Genomic DNA, 23,012 nt, shown 5'->3' with positions numbered 1-23,012 from the left:
AAAAGTAGAGCACAATAACACAGTAACAGAAAAAGTTAACAAGGACAGAAGATTTTTTAAAACATTAATATAAGTAATAAGTAGCAAGATTGGTCAAGAAATAATAAGAGAAGGGACAAATTACTAATGTCAGGAATGAAAAAGAGATATCATTGCAGATCTTACAGATGTTAAAAAGATGGCAAGCAACATTATGTCAATGAATTTCACAACTTAGATGAAATGAACAAATTCCTTGAGAAAACGCAACTTAACCAAGAACAACTCAAGAAGAAATAGAAACTCTGAATAGCCCTATATCTATTAAGGCAGAGGTTATCCACATACAGCTCCAGCAGAATGGCAGCATCCGCAACACCTGGAAACTTTTTGAAATGCAAATCCACAGGTCTCACCCTGACCTACCAAATCAGACCTTTAGAGTGGGTGGGGGTGGGTGTCCCAGCAATTTGTATTTTAACAGACCTTGCTGGTGATTCTGATACCATTTGAGAACTGTTGGAATACCATCTTCCCACAAAGAAAGCCAGATCTAGATGGTTTCACCGATGCATTCTATCAATCATGTAAGAAAGAAATCATACCAGCCTTTACAAAAACTGAAAAAAAGGAGAGATCACATCTCATCGTTTACTGTCAATCTCTACTCTTCTATGAAAGATGTAGGATAGTCTTTATTTTCCCTCTGATTTTTATTTTAAAGTGATTCCTTGTTTCTTTGAAATGGGCCATTCTGACAGACAAGTGGTCCACACAGCCCAAATGGCCACACTGCATGTTCTCAAGTAGAGGAAGATCTTTATTAGCTGTCTTCTGTCTTTTGCTCGCAGCCCTTAGGGGAGTGATAGTCTAGTTAACGATAAGGTAACTAAGGCAGGGAGCTGCAGCTCACCCACAAGGATACCCACAGCATAGTGATCCTTCCCTGCTCTTGCATACAAACCTCACTCAAGCCAGAGCAGGGACTGGGACTCAGATAACAAAAGCAGTGTTAAAAATGAACTATGCCTTCTAAATAAAATACCCCTACCACCTTTCCACATCTGGCTGTTTGTTCTTACTCATCTTTAAACCTCAGGTGTCATCTACAGAAAGACTTTTCTGAACCCCTAAACTAAGCAGAGGTAACTAAACCTTTACATCTTTATCCAAGAACTTAATATTGAAATTCTCTATGACTTTGCACCTCTGTCAAAGAGCTGGTATTGAAATTACCTGTCTGGGTTCTATATCTCTCCTATCATGTCATTACCTCCTTGAGGGTAGAAACCACATCTCATTTTTGGTTTTGGTTTAATGTCTCACAGTGCTCAACCATTAATTGCATAGTTCTACTCAGTAAACCTGTAGTGAAACAAAGAGTCTGAGAGTGGAGTCAGACAGCTCAAAATTTACATCCATAAATAAGATACGCTCAACTCAAAACTTTCAGTACGACTAATTTTTAAAAATAAATACTTTCAATTTGTTCAGTCTCTCAGTAGTGTTATTAATGCCAACCACATGGACTGACTTTCATTTTGCCAATCTCACCTACCCTTTTTTAAATCTATGGGAGACATGTAAGGTCCCTGCCCACAGATCCATGCATTGCAGAACATACTGGAAGATAAATACAGGGACTGAAAAAGTAACAGTAGCAGGTGACATCTAGAATCTTAGGATAAAAGGGTTGGATTCCTTCTTTTAGACTCTTTATGTAGACCTGAATTTTGCCTTCATAGCCCTGTGGATCCCCCTGAAGCACGAGGCGACAGATTCTACCACCTCCACCCATTGTGGGCCCCATTCCAATGAATCCTCCAATAAATGAGATCCTGAAGAATTAATCTTCTATACAAGCAGAATACATGCCTGAGGGAGGTCAAGTTTTACAGAGAGTTAATTATGATGAAAGAGGACATTCTGTGACCATTAATTTTTATTGGGAGGGAGAGCATTACATTAACAGCTAGTATATATATTTAGAATTGGGCCATATAGCATATGTACATTGTCTCATTTACTCCTTACAACAACCCTTTGAATTAGGTACTGTTAGTAACCCCCACCCTGAGAATAAGCTTAACTGTCTGAAAAATCCCAGAGTTAAGAAGGGGTGGGAACTGGATTGAAATTTAGGTCTCTCAGACCCCAAAATCCATGCTCTGAATGCTAGTGTTACATTGCCTTGTTTACAGACTTCTAGTATAATTATGCTCCTACAAGGTCCCATACAAGCCAATGGTAAAAGTAAGTCACTGACATCAAACAAGGGGGATCATCTACCCCACCAATCTGAAGACAAAAAGCACCCTTTAAAAATGATTCATTTCCAACACAAGAGACTAATTTAAGAAATTTTTTTTTCTATTCAAAATAATGATGCTAAATGGGAAGCGATTTAAGCTTTACAATGGCTTCATCAGAACCTCATCTGTCAAATCCCAAAATCATGCTCCCAGAACATATTTCTCAATAGAGTGAATCAGCAGGAAAGAAAAGCAGATGTAAAGCAAACAGGTGAAAATATGAAATTAGCAGTAACTGTGCTCATGGGCCACCACCATCAGTACCACCATCATTATCCTCATCACCAAGATTATATTGTTATTAATAAGTACCTTCATTCCCAAAGAATAGCATTATGTCCTCTGAAGGAACAGGGCTTGTTTACCCAGCAAACAGGTACTGTTTGCATTACAATAAGAGTTAACTTACTTTCTCTCTTGATGATGGGTCACAAGTGAGTGGTGGTGATTAGTAAAGATAGTACTATTACAAACAACAGAGTATACTTGTAGTTACTAAAATTATCCAAAAAATCATGACAAAATTATCAAAGATGTAGGATTATGAATTTGGTATGACAGCAGAAGGATGATTGCACATCTCACAGTCCATATTGCTCACATTGGGTTCTCTCATGCTTTAATTGCTGTGCTAATTCTGAGAACTCTTGATTATGATCTAATGGTGGAATGCATCTGAATGATTAAAGAACTGATTGTAGAAAAGTCAACACAAAGTCCTCCATTTATGTATGTGCCAAAGTGCAACAAGACAACGGGGAAGACCCTGTCCCCTGGTGGCAGAGCACTGCAATTCAGAAACTCGTAGCAGGAAGGAACCTGCCTCAATTTCTAGGAATACTTGTGTTGTCAGGCTGTACTAAGTAGGAATCTATTCCATTTATATTGTGATTTGCTTTGTACCTAAGATTTTTCACTGAAATCACTATTATAATTTACTCTGTCTACCCCCACAAGTAAGGAATGGAACTTCATTTCCCAGTAAATTTATTTTGTTTTATTGCCTCCTAGGTAACAATGTACAATAATATCAGTGTTTCATTTAAGACCTGTGATCTTGTGCTTTTCAGGACTAGTAAAATATAATAGCACGTGGAACTTATGATTTCTAATTTGGTTCAGGATGGAGTATACTGTATTTAAATAAGCCAAGCAATATTAACCCTTCCAGACAACTTTAAAATCTCTTCTTTTAAAAAATGATTAAAAGTACTTCTAAAAATTTTCCTTGTAAAATGTAAATGTATCTAATATACCTATAAAATTGTGTCAGCTACATTTATGAAATATAATTCATAAATCTACTACATAAAGTCAAAATAGTAACATTGATAACAATTACTAAAATGTTCTTTATACTTATTAAAGCCAGAATATACACTTAATGCTTTTAATCTTTATCTCATTTAACCCTTACAACAAACCCATAAGGTAGGTATGTTATTCTCTTTTTAAAGAAAAAGGTAAAGCTTAGAACTATGTCCCTCAACCATTGGCATTCTAACATTTTGGATAATCCTTTGTTGTGGTGGAAATATTCCATGTATTTAGACGATTTAGCAGCATCCATGGTCTCTGTTCACTAGATACCAGTGATATACCCCATACCCAGAAATGACAACCAAAAAATGTCTGTAGACATTGCCAAATATCCTTTTAGGGCCAAATCAGCCAAATCACCCCCGGTTGAGAACCACTGGCTTAGAGAAATAAAGTAACTTACTAAAGGTGATATGCTCAGAAAATAATTGATCAGAAGTCAGACATTCTGACACATGAATGGATTCTCTCAATTAATGAAATACAGTGCTGTTTATGATAGTTTAAGGAACATAAATTCTCCTCCAAAATAGAAAACTAAACATGAAGACAAACTATAAATGCCTTTCTGTAGAAAGATATTCCATGGCCACACCAGACTGTGCCCTTCCAAACTTTTCTTAATTAATGTCCACGTCCCAATGCCTATTGCCCTTGTGTAGCTTGACCTCCTGCCCCACCTACCCCAATCTTCTTTAAGTCCTATTCCATGTGCCCCAAAAGACAGTCACCAATTATTTATTAAGGTTGATTCCACCCTATAGTAAATAAGATTCAGCCTCTGCCTCACAGAGTCCCTGAAGAACAGGACCTGTCTGCTTCCTACCAGTTCCTTAGATGACCCAAGACTTCCATCTTTACCATCTCAAAGTACAAGTCTCTGCACCATGGTCACTGAATTCTGGTACTGAAGTCCCAAGCCTTCAGTGACTAAGCACTTTCCACGCATCAAAGACTTTCTATCTGCCTCACATAGACTATTTCATTCCAGGCTCACAAGCACCCTACGAAGCAAATACTTCCATTTACCAAAAGAAACAGATTCCAGTAGGCAGGGGAAACTCACACAAGCATTTCACCAGGTTCATGCCAGGACTCAGATTTCAACCCAAGTATGGACAACTCCAAATCCCTGCTCTGTATCCCAGTCACTATACTCTTCCAATTTCATGGCAGGGCAAAGACTACAGACATACCTTTCCAAAGCATGTTCTTATCTTGCCATACCCCCTCCAGCTTGCTTAGAAATCCATCAATCCAGTCCCCTCTCCTTGAGATCCCAAATTCATGGGAATAAACAAAGCAGAGCTGAGTGTGATTTCACTTGTGAAACAGAAAAGGGAAAAATTCAGGCAGTGACCTCACAAACTTTGAAAAGGCAGTATCATGTTAAATCAGAAGACAGAAAAATACAGAGCACGTTTTCTCTTATCTGATTCTATTTTTGTTATTTACTTTTTTATGCATAAAGAGTTATGTATTCATGTATGACTGATCACATTGCTTCAAAGCACTTTAAGCTGTTAAGTACAAAAATAGATGATTTTGAAAAAAAGAACCTGGTGGTGGAGGTGAGGATTTTTCCCTTTCAATCACATTACTTAAATATAGCTTGTTGTTTTTTTTTGTTAAGTCTTCATTAAACTTTCCAGAGAGCTTCAACTTTTAGGTTAAGGCCAAATACAACAATTTTCAAAAATAAAATTTCTGAGGAGAAAAGAACAATTGGCAGAGCAGGGAAATGAACTACCAAAGGCAGATCTTTTTGATGCTTTGACTTTATTCAGCTTTAAGCTGCTTCATTTGGGGAACAACAAAAGAGAGGGGCTCCACAGCTATAAAAATCTATAAAGCCAGGCCAGGCACAGTGGCTCACACCTGTAATCCCAGCACTTTGAGAAGCCCAGGTGGGCAGATCACTTGAGGTCAGGAGTTTGAGACCAGCCTGGACAACATGGTGAAACACCATCTCTATTAAAAATACAAAAATTAGCTGGGCATGGTGGCGTGCACCTGTAATCCCAGCTACTCGGGAAGCTGAGGCAGGAGAATCACTTGAACCTGGGAGGCAGAGGTTGTGGTGAGCCGAGATCATGCCACTGCATTCCAGCCTGGGTGACAGAGCAAGACTCAATCCAAAAAAACAAACAAACAAAACTATAAAGCCAAAGGGATAGAAAGAATTCAAGAAGCTTTCAGTATCTGAAAGGCCTGTCTTTAAACCCTGGCCCTACCATTTGTCTGCTTTGTGACCTAAGTCAAGTTCTTTTCCATGACTTCCTCTTCTATAAAACAGGATCATTGTGAAGATCAAATAAGAAAATGCATGTAAAGCATGTGGCACACAGTAGAGACACAACAGATTTCAGTCAGTAGGGGGCCTTTGGACATACCTATGTGTTTGCCAAAGTTTGTGCTTTCGCAATACTTTTAATGTCCCATGATTGCTTCTTATCAATTAGGTGAATTTATAAGTATTGTAAACCAAGGGTAATCTGGCTAGGAACTAAAGGACAATCAATATGGGGCACAGACCATGTTACCTGCCCAGTGATCTCTGTGCTAACTGGCAATTTTGTTCCTTTAGGGTGATTCGGTTAAAGAGCACAGAGTGCCTGGCCTCACTGCAGATGCTGTTCAGTGACCTGGGCTTCCTCCTGGAAGGACCTCAGTAACTGGAATTAGAGAATATTGTTTTTGAGCCAAAGACCATATTCATTCTCAGATTCAGTCTCATCTCTTTACAGACAATGACACTAAGACCAGAGAGGAGCAATTCAGCACAGCTAAATAAGTGACAGAACCCAAACGTGATTCTTAATTTTACCTCTATACCAATGGTACTCAACTAGAGGCGATTTTGACATCAAGGGGACATTTTTGGTTGCCACAACTAGGGGAAGATGGGATGTTACCGGCATCTAGTGGGCAGAGGCCAGGGATACTGCCAAACATCCTATAATGCACAGGACAGCCCCTACAGCAAAAACGTCAATAGTGCCATGGTTAAGAAACACTGATGTATTCCATTGGATCAGTGTCTCCAGGAAGTCCAAAATCTGCCTTTTAAGCTGCTGCTGCTGGAAGTTGAACTTGGCCCCAGCATGGAGCCTTCACCAATGACTGACTCAACCCTGTCAGTTGTGCCTCTTAGTATTGAGAGCCACTGGGATTGGGAAGGATTTAGAGGTTTGCCTCCTCAGGTACCTTAAAGTCTGGACATAGCTTTTGAAGCACTTTGACATACCTGGGCATAAGTGCTATCGACAATCCTGAAAATGCACTTAGGTCTTAATTAGGCAATCTAAGAAACTTACTCTCAAAACCATTTTGGCAAAACACTACGGAACAGCCGAATGATGCACAATCACATAGTTATCAAATATTCAGAATGATGCACCCTGAGCAACATCTGATATCGTACTAAGCACCTCCAGGATTAATGGCTTGAGTAGAGGGAATACAGAGATTGAGGCGCTGATTAGAGCTAAAATACTCTCCGTATTTCCACCCAAAGCTTGAGTTCCATACTGCAGGGACTAAAAAAAGAAAAGAAAGGCAGAGTCAATGATTCAAGCAATTACGTACTTACTGGTTCTTGCCATGCATGCCATCTGTCTTGCTGACCTCATAGGCCTCTACACTGGCCAATGTGAGGGTCAAATGCGAGTCTGCATGTGGGAGTATGCAGTGAACTGCAAAGCCATTTGAAAGTATGAGTCACGAGTCACAATCTGAGCATATTTACCCACCCTTCCACCTCGTAACTATGACGTTAGTTCTGACCTATGATAGAAATATACAAATGATCCCAATCTGATGTATTCATAAATTCAACGCACACTTAATAAACACCTCTCATGCCCAATGCTTTGGGGAGCATATTCCTCACTTACAAAAAAATCAGTGATGCCACAAGGAATGACACACACCCAGCTAACTCTTATACATGGAATTAGAGAAGCGGGAACTTTTTTTAGATGGAAATACCTAAGAAGGTTCCATTGAAGGGGATGGACTTTGAATTGGATCTTGGAGAAAAGATGGGATTTCAACAGAGGAAAATGAGAACATTTAACATGCTAGAAAGAATATAAAAGAAGAAAGGATCATTTAAAAAAAAAACATCAGGCAAATACGACAGTAAGGAATTCAGCTTGACTTGAACTTAGGGTGAATGGAAGGAGGTAACAGACAAAGCAGCAAAGTTGAGGTGGAAGCAAGTGTAGGGAGCCTTAAAATCCAAGACAAGAAGACAAGTATTTAATGGCCAACAGGAAGCCAATGGAGATTTGTTGTTATTTTTCAAACATAGAGGGTACAATCAGGGGAGCTGTGGAGAAAGTAGTCAGACATAGGTATGCAGCATGGAGAAGATGAAGAAGCCAGAGTAAGGAAAGAGATTCAGGAGGCTACTCAGTACTCTAAGAGACAGGTGATGAGGCTGGACCAAGATCATGGGAGGAAAAGTAATATGAAAGAAAAGCATACAATCTGTTAGAGACCTGCTACTCACTGGCAGAAGGAAGAATAAAAAGTTAAAGTTGAAGAAACACACAACAGAAGATCATACAAAGGGGCTCAGAAGTTTTGATCCTGGATAAATGAAAGAATGGTAGTAATTATCAGACATAAGGAAGATAGAAAAGACAAATAAATTGTGCCTAGATGATCCTCTTGACTCAGAAAATGACAACTCAATGCCGAGGTCACTCCTGCTACTTGTTTCTAGATACACTAGCCAGTCATGGTACCTGAGCTATTATGCTTACTACATCCCAGCACCCTCTCATCCCATGCCTAGTTCCCAGGCTAAAGCCTCTAAAAAGTCTTTCTGGGCCTAGATGCCTACACCTGTGCCCCCACCTCCAGTCTCCTGCTGATACATTAGTAGGGTTAAGTGAATGACTGAGTAAATGAGTGATGGCTGCCTGTACTCTGAACTCAGATCAAAACTATGTAACCCTTCATCACTCCCCGTCCCCCACCTCCAGCCATGTTTTACCTGAAATTGTGTGTTTGTTGGCCCTTTCTCACTTTAATTGCCCTCGAACTTACCCTTGCAGGTTAAGTCACAGCATCCATCTGTGACTGGGGCTCTAACTGAACCACTGTGGCTGCTATGAAATCACCCGGATTCAGGGTGGCAATCTTGGAATGTAAACAGGACAAATTCTCATGGCTGATGCACTCGTGCTTAACACTTTGAGAATTTATTAGTCATCACAAAATACAGGAAAATATTTTGCAAGGGATTTATCTCTTGGAAGATCCTCTTGTCCCTCATGTTACCACTTAGGTTCTGAAAATCAATACTACTAAGTAGTAGAATGCAGGATTGGTTGTGCGTTAAGTATGCAAAAATATATGATTTGATTTATCCCATGTCACCTCCATTAATTTTCCCAAGTTATTTAGTTACCACTTTTAATCGCAAAGGTGGACAACAGTCTACCAACTCTATTTCAAAGGTGCTGAAAGAGCTTCAGAATTAACCAATGGGCCTTAATATATCCTGGGAAGGAAACAGAGCACAGTTCAGCAGAAGATGTAGCACATCCCGTCCTAGGATACAACTGCTTAGAAGGCAGCCTCCCACAGGGTGATAAACACTCACCTTCCCACCCCTCACACATGACAATCTATTATTCCCAGCAAAGGTGGCAGTTGTTGATGACTTATTAGGTATGCTGATTCATTAAGGCTGAACATGGGCAGGTCTAAGGGAATCATTTGCTGGATTTAATCAATTACTGGGTTCATCAAATGTGATGATTGAGCCACATCAAAATCCAAGTGAAATAACACATGAGACCCTCATGGAAAAAATAACTCCTTGCTTTGTCTTGCAACAGAGAGAGGTCATGCTATTACCTATATGTACAATATCCATATCAATTATTTGCATATGTATGTATCCTAGGCTATCTTCCTCCTAGTGTCCAGAATATTTTTGAGCCATTTGTCTTTTTGAAAAAAAAAAAAGAAAGCCTAAAAATCAGCAAAACATACATTTTTAAAATAACTGAAAACTTGAAGAAAACAAGGAGAAAAGATTCTGGTCTATCCTATTATACTTCAATATGCCTATACTTTCAAACACCATGAATAATAAGCAATACTGTAGGCTCACTTTGTAATCTAGTGACAGAAGAGTACATGATAATGTAAGTATCCTCCCAACAGACCTGATTGTTCCCAACAACCTTCAATACTTGTATCTATTATAGCACTTACTGTATTTTATTATAATTGCTTTGTTCATCTGAATCTCACCTACAAGCCTGTGTACCTGTTATCAGAGGCATTTGTAGATATCTTATTATTTCCTATATTTACTGAACTATATGGCAATATACTATAATAAGTATTAAATAAACTTTTGTTAAGTTGGAAGATTTTTGTAAAGTACTGTGCATGTGACTATCAATATGATATGAATATCAAAACCATGAGAGACACCTTTGACTAAAGTTAATTACTCACAGAAATGTGTCTAGATTTAGAAACTGAATAAATCAGATACAGTAAGAGCTATAACTTCCACCTAAACTATCTAAACAGTGCTATGATTAATAACAAACAAAAACATTCATGCTAATGAAGTTTTTCACTACCTGGTGTGGCTTTTTAAGCTACAACTTCAACTCCTAAACATTCTGACCAAAGTATTTCCATAAACCAGACACATGAAAATTGGACATGTGTCTATAGAAGTCCCTCAGGTTTGTGGATATATCTTTTATTTGTGCCTCTGTTTCTTAAGGGGCATCTCATAAGTATTTGATTATTTCTAGGTATTTCTCAAAGGTATAAACTTCTGCAAGCCAGACCTGATAAGTTGAAGGTGAGGCTGTATTAAAAGAAACTGGATGAGAAATTTATGGGTAAGCAGGTTTACTGTGTAATCCTCTCTAGCCATCAAATTACCATTTTACCACTTCTGCAAATCTCTTGGAATGATTGACCCTCATGAACAAGATTCATTCACAAGGAAAAGGATGGTTCCCCTTAATCGTATGGATTTAAAACCCAATCCAATAAGGTTTTCTGTGCAAGGAGAGGCTTACCTCCTACCTATTGATTCCCTTGCTAACCTGTTAAAGAGGGCTTATAACATCACTCTTTCTACTGAAATTCTGGTCTTGGAGGAGATTAGTATATTCTTAATGCTAAGAGTAAGACTCAGTAGAATCACTATCACCAAGACATGCCTTGTACTTTATGAAATACTTAAAGAAAGATGAGGGCCTCAATTGTGCTGTAGTAGGATGACAATCACTTTGAAAGCGGTGGGATTTTTTTGTTTAACATGGTTTTGATAGGTAAACAAATACAAAGCGAAATAAAATTAAAGTCAGAAAAAGAAAGTGTAAACAAAGGTAGACTATTTTTGTATCCTGGGCTGTCTTCCCCTTGATGTCCAAATCAAAGATTTTTAATATAACATTTATATCATTTAGTTTTCCTTTATTACGCCACCTGCTTTATTTGACTAATTATTAACTCCAGCCAAATAACTGCAGTTAGAATTAAACTCACCAGTTAAGTCCACAATACTGTGTTTATTCCTAACATGAAAAAGGAATCACAGCTATTCCCAGTCCAAATAAATCATCAAGTAGGCAAGCAAACATTCAAACAGACCAGTACTTGACTGGGGTTGTCAAGATCTATTTAAAACTGTCTACCATTCATCGAATGAGGAATCCACCTACTCCAAATCTATAGATCCCCAGGGAAAGTCTCAAGTAAGATTATTCCGAAAAGGGTTGAAGGTTTGCTATATGGATTAAAGAAAGCTGGAAAGTCCTTAATACTTCTTTCCTCAAGAGATTTAGTCTATGGCCCATTCTCCTGAATGGGTGGATTCAGTGATAGCTTGACCAATAAGACACAGCAGAAATGATGCTATGCCCACTTCTGGACCCAGACCATAATTAAGAGACTAGCAGCTTTCACTTCCTGTCTCTTACAACACTTGACCTAAGAAACCAGGCAAGTCCAATTGCCCTGAGACCACCATGTAGTAAGAAGCCCAATCCCGATGGAAGTACCCTGAAGAATAAAAGCCATGTGGGCAGAAAGAAAAAAATAGGAAGAGAACAAGAAACAAAGAACACCAAGATTCCTAACATGTGAGCAAAGACACTATGTTGGAAGTGAAGTCTCCATTCCCAGCAGGCCCACTTGACACCAGGTAGAACAGATTCAAACCAGCCAGCCAAGTCCTTCCTGAATCCCTGAACTGCAAAATTGTGAGCAGAATAAAAGTTATCTTAAGCCCCTCAGTTCAGGATGGTTTGTAATTCAATGATGGAGCAGAAGAACATGGATCTACTTCATATAAAAATATGTAGCTCATTAAAAATAGAAGAGCTCAAGCTGATTCTCTATTAACTCACACCTTAAATGACTTCAATAAAGCTTGTTCAACACAATTGGTTTATTTTCCATTACAGTGACAAAATAAAAAATGCAACAGCATTCATGTCAGATATGCAAAAAACACACTTTCAAAACCAAACTGACATTGTAATTTGAACCTTGACAGGTTTAAGCAGCTCTCTTGTAAAACTTCCTCTCACCTAAGTATCGCTCCTTAAAATAAAATTGAGGCAACTTTGAAGCACCTCGTACTCCAGGTTAAGTACATGTGAAAATGATAAATTACTTTTTACTACTGAAGATTACTGTGCCCTCTAATCTGAGTGATTAATTTACATCCTGCTCAGTGGTTCACATGCAATTACTACCGTGAGTCCAATGAACCTGAACAAGACAGAATTGTTTAGCCATCTGTATTAGCTCGCTATATTTAGAAGAGTACAGCAATCTCTACGAAGCTTTAAAATTTTAGTTCATTTTCCTCTCAATGACTCGTGCACTCTATGCTGTATATCAAATTATAATACCACTCCTTTGGACCCAAGTTTGTTCAACCCACTTTATTTTGTTATTTTGTTTAGTCTTGTTTTAGGCTTTTAGTAGCCTGACGCCAAAATTTTTAGTTTCTGTAGATAGTGATAAGCAAAGAGGGATGAGGAAGGGGCTTTAGTGGCCCAACCAGAAACAGCAAGTAAAAACTCATGACTGTATTCTCTCCACTGGACACCCCTGGAGGAGACCAGGCAACACAGGAATCTCTGCTATGAGGTAATGCTCATTAGAAAAGGGGAAACTAAGGCGGTCATCTAAAAATGTCATTGTTGAAACCTATGGGCAGATTTTAATTGCATTAATGATTTTTTTAATCTGCATGTAATCTGCTTAATTCTGTAATACCCAAGTTCAGTACAATGAAAAGCAGACACAGGTCTTCTAGACCTGTGGGCTTTGAATTGTGGGCTTCAAATGCTTGGTGAGCAAAAGGTCTAAGCAACCTTATTTCCAAACTCTTCTCAATAAAAAGAATAAATATTCTAGAACATAACGATGGAGTTACATTATAAGAAATGTGTCCTTAGGCAATATTGTCATTGTGTGAAAATCATCAAGTGTACTTACACAAACCTAGATGGTATAGCCTACTACATGCCTAGGCTGTATGGTATAGCCTATTGTTCCTAGGTTACAAACCTGTACAGCATAATACTGTACTTAGTACTGTGGGCAACTATAACACAATGATAAGTATGTGGGTATCTAAACATACAAAGGTAACACATTGCACTACAATGTTACTGCAGCTACTATGTCACTAAGCAATAGGAATTTTTTAGCACACTTATAATCTTATGGGACCACCTAACTCAGGAAAAGCCTCCTGACGCACATGAGGTCTACACCCTGAGATAAGCCTAAGATAATATGTTTACTAAAAGTTTATGAAAGCTCTTCCTAAGAAAGCATCCATGAGTAGCTGGACCTTTAGAATCCCAACTTTGATGGAGAGCCATAGCTAAGGTTAGAGAATAAAGATGGAGGTTGGAAGTAGCAAGAGATGATGCTGGAGAAATAAAAGAGGTCATGGGAGACCATCTGCGTCATTATTGTCCAATCAGATTTGTGAAAACAAATTATTGTAAAAAACAAAAAGTAGTGTATACAAGATGAACCAATGAATGAACAACGTCAGGTGATGAATATGTTAATTTCCTTGGCTGTAGTAACGATTTCAGTATGTGTATGTATATACACATGAAAACATGTCATACACTTTAGATATATATAATTTTTTTAATTTATTTATTTAACTTTCAGGTGCATACTATATCTGGCATTTCTCCCCATGTTATCCTTCCCCACCCACCCTTCCCTCCTCAACCCCCGCTGTCTCTCCCATACCCCCTCAACTGCCCCCAGTGTATGATGCTCCTCTCCCTGAGTCCACGTGTTCTCATTGTTCAACACCCACCTATGAGTGAGAACATGTGGTGTTTGGCTTTCTGTTCTTGTGTCAGTTTGCTGAGAATGATGGTTTCCAGAAATACAACTAACGAAAGATGTAAAGGACCTCTTCAAGGAGAACTACAAACCACTGCTCAATGAAATAAGAGAAGACACAAACAGATGGAAAAACACTCCATGCTCATGGTTAGGAAGAATTAATATCGTGAAAATGGCCATACTGCCCAAAGTAATCTATAGATTCAATGCTATCCCCATCAAGCTACCAATGACCTTCTTCACAGAACAGGAAAAAACCACTTTAAACTTCATATGGAATCACAAGAGAGCCCACATAGCCAACACAATCCTAAGTAAAAAGAACAAAGCCAGAGGCATCACACTGCCAGACTTCAAACTATACTACAAGCCTACAGTAATCAAAACAGCATGGTACTGGTACCAAAACAGAGACATAGACCAATGAAACAGAATAGATGCCCCAGAAGAAATACCACACATCTACAACCATCTGATCTTTGACAAACGTGGCAAAAATAAGGGGAAAGGAATCCATGTTTAATTAATGGTGTTGGGAAAACTGGCTAGCCATGTGCAGAAGGCAGAAACTGGACCCTTACCTGTCACCTTACACTAAAATTAATTCCAAATAGATTAAAGATTTAAATATAAAACTTAACACCATAAAAACACTAGAAGAAAATGTAGACAAAACCATCCAGGACATAGGCATAGGCAAGGACTTCATGATTAAAACACCAAAAGCAATGGCAATAAAAACCAAGATAGACAAATGGGATCTAATTAAAATTCAGAGCTTCTATACAGCAAAAGAAACCATCAGTAGAGCAAATAGATATATATATAATTTTTAAAAGATAAACCAATGAATAAATTCTACCTGGAAGCACAGGACATTTCCTAAGCTCATTTCATTATTCTATTATTAGAGAACTCACCCACCCTCTCCATTGTCACAACTTGTGTGCATGCACAAATATACATGCTGCTGCTCCAAGTCAGCAAACGACATCTATCAAAGGGTACTGTAATGGGGAATGAAAATCGCATACGCACTGAAAAATGTGCTTCCCACTGGAACTGGGAGGCCATGAACTCACGAACCTGGTAAGTCATTTTTGAACTGTAAATATAGAAGACTTAAGTCCAACATTTAATGGCCACATAGGTCAGGGTCACCTGATCCCTCATGGTTCCTTACACCAACGAGTCTGCAAAGAACAGCCCAGAGGCAGGTTAGGCACATGAGGGACGATGACAGATGTCATTCTAGTTAAAATTACCCTTTCCGCAGTCAAATCAAAAGACTGCCACTGCCCCCCAAAAATTTGTACCTATGCTTTGAGCTCAACAGCATTTTGTCAGCAAATCAGGCAAAGGAGAGTCTGAGACAAAGGAGAATTCAGACACTAAAAGTATATTTAAAGACTGCTTTGTGCTCCCCATCCATAATCCTTCAGCCCCCGCCAGCCCAATCACTCTCTGGTCAAGGTTTTAGGAAAATCACTAGACATCACAGCAGTAACAAGCTTTTGAACCCACAGGATCCACTCTCATGTGAAGGTATCCACCTACTGTGCCTCACTAAATGCCTGCAATCAATTTTTAATTACAGCAGCAGTAGCAATGGGAGATAAAGCAGGAAACATGCTGAGAAAGAACCAAGAGCCTGTTTATTACAGTTCCAGTCTACCATGAGCTAGACTTGTGAAGAGCTGGGCCACAGATGAATCAACCAATTGCAGCTCAGAAAGATGCTCTTACCTCTGGGACGTCTTCTTATATTTCCTCCTGTAGGAAAAGAAGCATAAATACGTATCAGAAAAGGGTTGTGGCAGGCAGTGGGTAAGAAAAGGATTACTTCAGTGGGGATGGGCATGGAGGTCAACACTTCTAGGGAGGTTTCTCTGTGAAGCTTATGGGTTTCAACGCTTAGTTAAAAGTTTGGGATTGCTGTGTTATATTGTAGTCAGAAGTACAGAACCTAAGTCTTTACAGCAAAAAATAGCATTCCAAGAGCTCAGTGGCTCTGCTCCCATGTTCATCCCTTTTCCTTTTGAAGGTACTGTGGCATTTTAGTTGAGGTCAGGCTTTAAAGACCACAAAATCCAGGTTCAAACCTCAATCCTTCCTTTACCAGGTTCACAAGGTTCTTGCAGAGTAAATGAGCACAGGCTTATGAAACATTTATTTTGTGTGGCACATATTAAATGGGTTAAATGGTGAATAATTATCAGTTATTTATGTTGTCACTATTTTTACTATTATCACCAACATCTAGCACTGAGGTCCCTTTATGGGTATGCCTTTTTAAATGTAAATATGCAATCATGCAGCTAAACTATGAGAACAGACATAAGGTTTTCAAAAAAAGAAGTGAGGAAGGGGACAATGAGAGTCTAAAAGCAAACATTGGGAATAGCATTAGGAACTGTCCCTAGGAAGCAGAAGAGACCCAGTTCCAGCCCATCTCTGCTATTTACAGTCATATAGCCCTGGGCAAATCTTGTACATCAGGCTTCTTAATCTATCACATGAAGCTAGTAACATCTCCTCTGACCATCTCACCTAGGTCAAAATCGCAGACAAGGGGAAAATGGCCATAAAAATTATGTTGTCCCAAGATCCCAATGTTCTTCATGTGTGTGCCAGTTTTTGTAAACTCTGAAGATCCTTAAAAAAGTTTTAATAGGCTCAGCACTGGAGAGGATTAGAGGAGGGGAAATGCTGGGAAAGGAACATCCATCGCCTTGTGGCATATCCAGGAAGTCCAATGCTTCCCACTTGTCCTTAGTTCCACACCTGCATTTCCATTACAGTCACTGTACCCAGCAAGCAAACCACTGATTCGCTAATGAAGAGTTGTGCACCATATTTTTTTGGTAAACTAAAGAGGTTTTAAGTTGAGAATCACTATAACCTGTTACAGCTCTGTTAAAATGAAAAGGCACAGGGCAGTGTCAGGCATGTAAAGCAGCATGTAACACAGAACCTACAGTGTGGTCTTGACTAGATATGTACTGATATCTATTTATCTGAAAGGAGATACACCAGAATGACGCCATGACTTCAGGGTAGTAGGTTAATAAATCACTCCTTTTATTTTTAGTTTTATGAATTTTCCAAATTTTCTTAAAAGCATAAGCATTATAATAGAAAAAATGTATTAAAATATGGATATACCTATATAGTCACATATAAAGATATATACAAATAAAGGACTATATAGAGATATTTCTATGTTTCAATTAAGGTTGACTAACAGTTTATTAAGTCTTGGCCTTTCGAGTAAACTACCTATGTTCCAACCTTGGCTCTAGCACTTAGCTTTACAAAGCTGGACGAGTTATTAAATCCCCCTGAACCTCAGTTTCTTTGTATATAAAGTGGGAAGAATCAGAGCACCTCTCTTGAGACCTTGCTTTGAGAAATAAATAGATAATTCACCTGAATGTCAGCTCCCCAAGGGCAGGTTCTTTGTGTGGTTTACCTCATACTCTCCCCAAAAGCTGTGACGCATGTGCACTGATCACTCACTCTCTCTCACCTGGAACCTGTCACCACTGACAGCTCACACTTTCCAGGCAGCAGCTAAGGGCAGAGGCTTCACCTTCAGGCACAGAGCACAGTGAGCTGTGGGTGTCACCTGTACCTTTGGACTCATTAGCACGGTAGTCTAATAAACTAATCGAAGGCATATCTGGTAAGATGAAAAAATAACCCATTGGGAGTACACAGGGACCAAAGGCAAGGGGGCAGTTGGAATGGCAGAAAAATGCCCGTGGCTTTTATTCAAAAACCCAACTAATCCTATCAGCAGACTGTATCTTCAGAGGTCAGAAGACGATAGGCCGTGCTGTTGGTTTCCACAGAATTCTCCCAGCATTTGCCAAAGAAATATACAAAGGCACTGTTGGGAGTTCTGAAAGAATCAAAGACAAACAAAAATGAGAAAAGCTTCATTTTCAGCACCTACTAGCAATAAGCATTTAATATACATTGCTAATCCTCATAACTCTGTAAGATCCCCTCTCTGAAAGAATGCAAATTCTAAAAAGGAAGTTAAGACATGTACCTAAAGTGTTGTTTTTACAACAAATACAAGGGATGGCTCAAGAAAGCTTTGTGAAAGAGGTAGTCTTGATTGGCAGGTGAAATGTCAGCAGGGAGAAATATGGACGTATACAGCAAGCAGGAGAAGGCATGCCTCGTAGCCTCAAACGAGCCCATCAAGGAGGGACTACAGAGTGAGGCAGCAGGAGACAAGACTGGTAAGTGCTAAGGACAGAGTTAAGAAGGAAAAGTAATAAAATTTATATTTTAGAAAAAGATGATATCGGGGGAGGGTCACCTCTTATGGGACCCTCTTGTGGGAGGTTTCAGCTTCCACAGCACGCTGAAACCTCTCTGACACGATTCTCCATGGCGCTGCATTGTCTCATGTCTGTGATTTTGTGGAAAGATACAACAGGGCTCTGGAGTGTGATAGACCTGGCTCAAAACCCAACTTCACCCTCACTAGCTGTGAGACCTCAGGCAAGCTCTTTGCTAAATCAAGCTTTCATTTCCGCATCTATAAAATGGCTGGAATGACCTCAGATGAGATAATGTATTAAATTTGTCATGTAGTGTGCTGCCACATAAGAGGCATTATAAGATTTTTAGGCCCCTTGGTCCCTAGTTTTGAGCTTCTTGAGGTGAGAGGTCTGTCATATGGATCTCCATGTCTATCCCAAGGGCATGCACATTAACTGGCACATGGTTGCACACAACAAATATCTACTGGTTAAATAAATGAACCATTTGCAACTGCCATCCATACACACCAAAAGATGGATTGTGCATCAGGTAGACCCAAAGAAAGAAAGACCAGAAGCCTGACTTTCTGTCCAACTCACCTTCCTGACACTCCCCACCTTCATAGATATATTCCTAGCTTCAAATATTGCAAAGTTTTGCCCTCCCATCTCCTCCCATTTAGACATAGCCCTAAAATCAATCCAAATGGTGTCATCTTACAATGGAGTTTGGAGGTCAGCTCTTAAAGCAGAAGAGAAAATGCAACTCATAGAAATTACTCAAGATCCAACTCTCAGATTATTTTGAATGGGCAAGATTAGTGAGGCCTGACTGAGCCTTACTCATTCCTCAGTTCTCAAAGACCTTTGAGGGCCTCCCACACCAGGTAACACTCCTTCTGTGTGTCTCATGGTAGCTGGAGCTTATCCACAACATTGCACTTATGACTGCTCGTGGTCATGGTCTGCTATGCTTATGGCAAGAACGATGGCTTATCTGACATCTGTGAGCATTTCTTCCTTGCCTAACACATAGCGCTTGGCAAATGGCAACTGCTCAACGTCTTGTTGTTGAATTCGTGAATGCATTTACCCAAAAATTGGTAAAAAATGCTTTCTTGTTATTCTTTTTCCTTCTATTAAGCAACGATTTATAACGAGCAGTGAGGACATCCACCACAGCTGTGGTTTCCTCACACAGGAGGAAAGCAATGAGAAGGCTGCAGAGCCCACAATTGTTGAGCACCTCCTCTATTTCTTTCCTATTACACAAGTTAAGTCACTTAGAACTCCTACAAACCCTGAGAGTTTCTACTCACTTTCCACTTGACAGAAGTGAGTCTCAGAGACGTTAAGTCACTTGCCTAAGGATACAGAACCTTAAAGTGGCTCAGACAGACAGCATTCTGAAGCCTTCAAAGAAAATTAAGGAATTTATACTAAGAAGGCAAAAGTTTCCACCAAGAAATTTCAACACTAGACAAAAACAAAACAAAATTAATAACAATAAAACATACTGGGTTCTGTCCACCCAAACGCAGGAAATGAGCTGGAAAAGAAACCCAGTTATCCTTGACCTTCTATTTTTAAGAAATTCAACAGAATTCCTGACTCACATTCTGAAAGACAAAGGAAATTTTTTTTTTTTTTGGTTTTTGTTTTGTTTTGTTTTGTTTTTGAGAGGGAGTCTCACTCTATCGCCCAGGCTGTAGTGCAGTGGCACGATCTCAGCTCACAGCAACCTGGAAGCAATTCTCCTGCCTCAGCCTCCTAAGTAGCTGGGATTACAGGTGCCCGCCACCACTTCTGGCTTATTTTTTGTATTTTTAGTACAGACAGGATTTCACCATGTTGGCCAGACTGGTCTTGAATGCCTGACCTCAAGTGATCCACCTGCCTCAGCCTCTCAAAGTGCTGGGATTACAGGCATGAGCCACCATGCCCAGCCTGTTTTTAAAATTTAATTTAAATTTATAATATTTTGAAAATTGAAAGAACACAGTATGAATCTCAAGATTTTGTGTAGCTAGACTGAGCTGATGTAGAAAGTGGAGAATGACAAGGAGCTGTTGTGTTCTGGGACCTGGCAAAGTTGGCAGGGTGGGAGATGGAGAGGCCAGCTTCAGGCTGGGAGAGAAGGCAGGGCATCTTCACAAGGCCAGGCTGAGACACAACCTCAAAGGTCTAGAGTGGCACTCTGCAAAGTCTGTTCTCTGGAATGGGCTCTACCATTCTCTCTCTCGCTCTCTCTCTCTCTCACACACACACACACGCACACACACATACATGCACACACAGGCTTTATCTGTTTGTTGTTTCTGTTTTCTAAGGAAGGCATTACAGCATACTGCTTAACATCACTCGCCTGAGCTTAAATCCCTTGTCCAACTTATTGTGTCCAACAAGCTGCATGATCTTTAGCAACTTATATCATTTCTCCAACCACTAGTTTCCTCATCTGTAAGATCTGGGTAATAGCAGTGCCTGCTTCACAGGGTGATGTGAGAGTTAAATGCAATGATGAATGCAGGGCGTTGAGCATAGTGCTGGGCATACTGGAAACGCTCAAGAAAGAGTCAGCTACTGTACTAAAAACAGTAGTACTGCATAAAAATGGTATTATAATTCAGTAGGTTTTCAAATCTTACTTGATAAAAAATATTTCACTGATTATAGAAGTCACAAGGTTGAAGATTGCTTTTCTAGAATGGAAAAATTGAATACTCCCAATTCTCCTTATATTGGAACACTTGAACCACAAAAAAAGCAGGTGCTAATCTCAGTTCTGCTTAGAGGAGGATGAACTGAAACACAGCCAGCTTTTCCCATGCCTAAGGGGCCCTGCGCCTGCCTGTACACCCTGGCACCCACCCCAGCAATGTCCCACTTAATCTAGCAGAGCCACACACTCCCGTCAAATGTCACAGCTGAGCCATTGCCCAGAAAGCAGGAAAAAAAAGAAAGTAAAACTGGATACTTATGAACTGGATATTATAATAATCCTTAGAAATATCTAAAATTATCTTTCAAAAAAAGTCCTTTTATCAATAACGCCCTAAAAACTGAGCCCAGTGACTTGCTTACACAGCATCCTTAAGCATTCGCAGGAAGTTGTAACTCAATGCAGAGATCTCATCTGCTATGACTAGAATTATTGATTAACCCATACTTATTTAGCTCTTAAGCAAATTAAAAGACCACTGGTCTTCACCGAAAATCAATGTCTATTTACGTCCAGAATGTTTCAATGGAACTGTGGATTAACCAAGAAGTATCAAATGTTGTGTACATGTATGTGTGTGCATGCACATGTGCCCAACAGGGGAAGTGAGCCCAAAAACCCCCACTCAAAGGCTTCAGTCTATTTATAGCCAACTGGTCCCATCCTGACAGGCAGATTCAGAGACAGGAGCATCATCAAAGGGCAAAGAGCACAGGCCTTCAGTATTTAAATAGGTTCCCCAAAGCTCTCCTCGGCAGTGTCATAACGCAGAAGCTTCTAGACCCTGAACTTCATTTTCCATCTTCCGCCCTTGGTCAGGGGGATAAAGAATGAAACTAAGCAAGCGTAAGGGGCGATTCTGCCCACAGTCAGGGGCAGAGTAAAGACAAGCAGGGAAACAGTGAGAAACAACAGTGAGGTGGGGGCAAGGATGCTTTTAAGGGTCTTTATTTGCTTTTTGATGGCTAGGAGTTCCCAGAGTACTGGGCACACCTGCAGTCAAATGTGAGTATCAAGTACTCCAAAGTCAAACAGATGATTTGGAAATTGTTTCTAATAGCCTGGATAAGTGAGAGTCGATTAAACATTGATGCTAAATTATGAAGCGCCTGGCAGTCTTTCACTTTTTTAAAGTGAGTATCTTTGAGCAAGAGCCATATGGGTGCTGCAATAATGAGGTTTATAAATAGGCTTAATATTCTAACAAGCTGGCTTTGAAAAACCAAAACTTGTGCTGTTTCTAAGTTGACAGAAAGATACCTCCCAGTCGGACACAAGATTTCCTGGTATGGGAAGTTGGATATGCAACAACTGCATACACACAACGCAAATTCCAGCTCTGCCTTCAGTGTTCTCCAGGGTTTCTGGGTAACAATGACTCACTCTTCTCCAAGTCCTATCCTGTCTCCATTCTTTTCTCCAGAGACCACTACCACTGCCGACCCACAGACCACTTTGGAAAGCTCAGCTATCAGCCCTCAGTTCCCTCAAGGGACAGGAGGTTGAAAGACAGGCTCAGAGAAAAACAAAATGCATAGCAAGGCTCATATAGTTAACTACAGGTTCTCAGAGTACAGATCACATGTGTTTCACTCATGGGAAAGTGGACTGAGATAAAATGCTACAAATAACCATGAAACGAGTGAGGATCTGAACGGTCATCTGATCCTCTGGTTTTGTTTATCAGTGGCATGCAGGGTACCGACTGAAGAGAACTGAGTATCTCTAGAAACTTCTAATGGATCTCTTACATCATTTGTATGAATTAATCTACATGCTGCTGACAATGGAAGGTTTTTGTACATTTCTTCTCATTCCTATCAGTGATTTCATTTGCATGATGCATGCATTAAAACCTAGCTTTTCAAAGCTATCCATTGCTTCCTGGCCTTTCCCATATTTTGAACAAGTAAATGTTAATTAGAAAAAATATATATAAACTGATGGTCTCCTGGCTTCCACAAGAATATTTAGGGGTGAGAAAGGAGATAATAGTTAGAGAATCTCCTC

The 23,012-nt window shown here is 39.6% G+C and overlaps 1 protein-coding gene across 14 annotated transcripts in view; it reads right to left on the bottom strand.

Annotated features, from left to right (window-relative positions):
• PDE1C (phosphodiesterase 1C) overlaps positions 1-23,012 on the bottom strand; it is a 613,256-nt gene that overhangs the window by 364,707 nt on the left and 225,537 nt on the right. The window contains exon 2 of one of the 14 annotated variants that reach the window (XM_012475122.3): positions 15,747-15,773. The exons of the other annotated variants lie outside the window; for them this stretch is intronic. Within the exon in view, the coding sequence (XP_012330545.1) occupies positions 15,747-15,773 (27 nt within the window). The remainder of the gene's footprint in view (positions 1-15,746; positions 15,774-23,012) is intronic. 14 annotated transcript variants of the gene reach the window in all.

The sequence above is a fragment of the Aotus nancymaae genome, unplaced genomic scaffold, assembly GCF_030222135.1.
Source record: "Aotus nancymaae isolate 86718 unplaced genomic scaffold, 86718_ANA_hifiasm-v0.15.2.pri h1tg000025l, whole genome shotgun sequence".
Lineage (NCBI taxonomy): Eukaryota > Metazoa > Chordata > Mammalia > Primates > Aotidae > Aotus > Aotus nancymaae.
The sequence above is the reverse complement of the archived record's forward strand: the minus strand, read 5'-3'. Positions and strand labels throughout refer to the sequence as shown.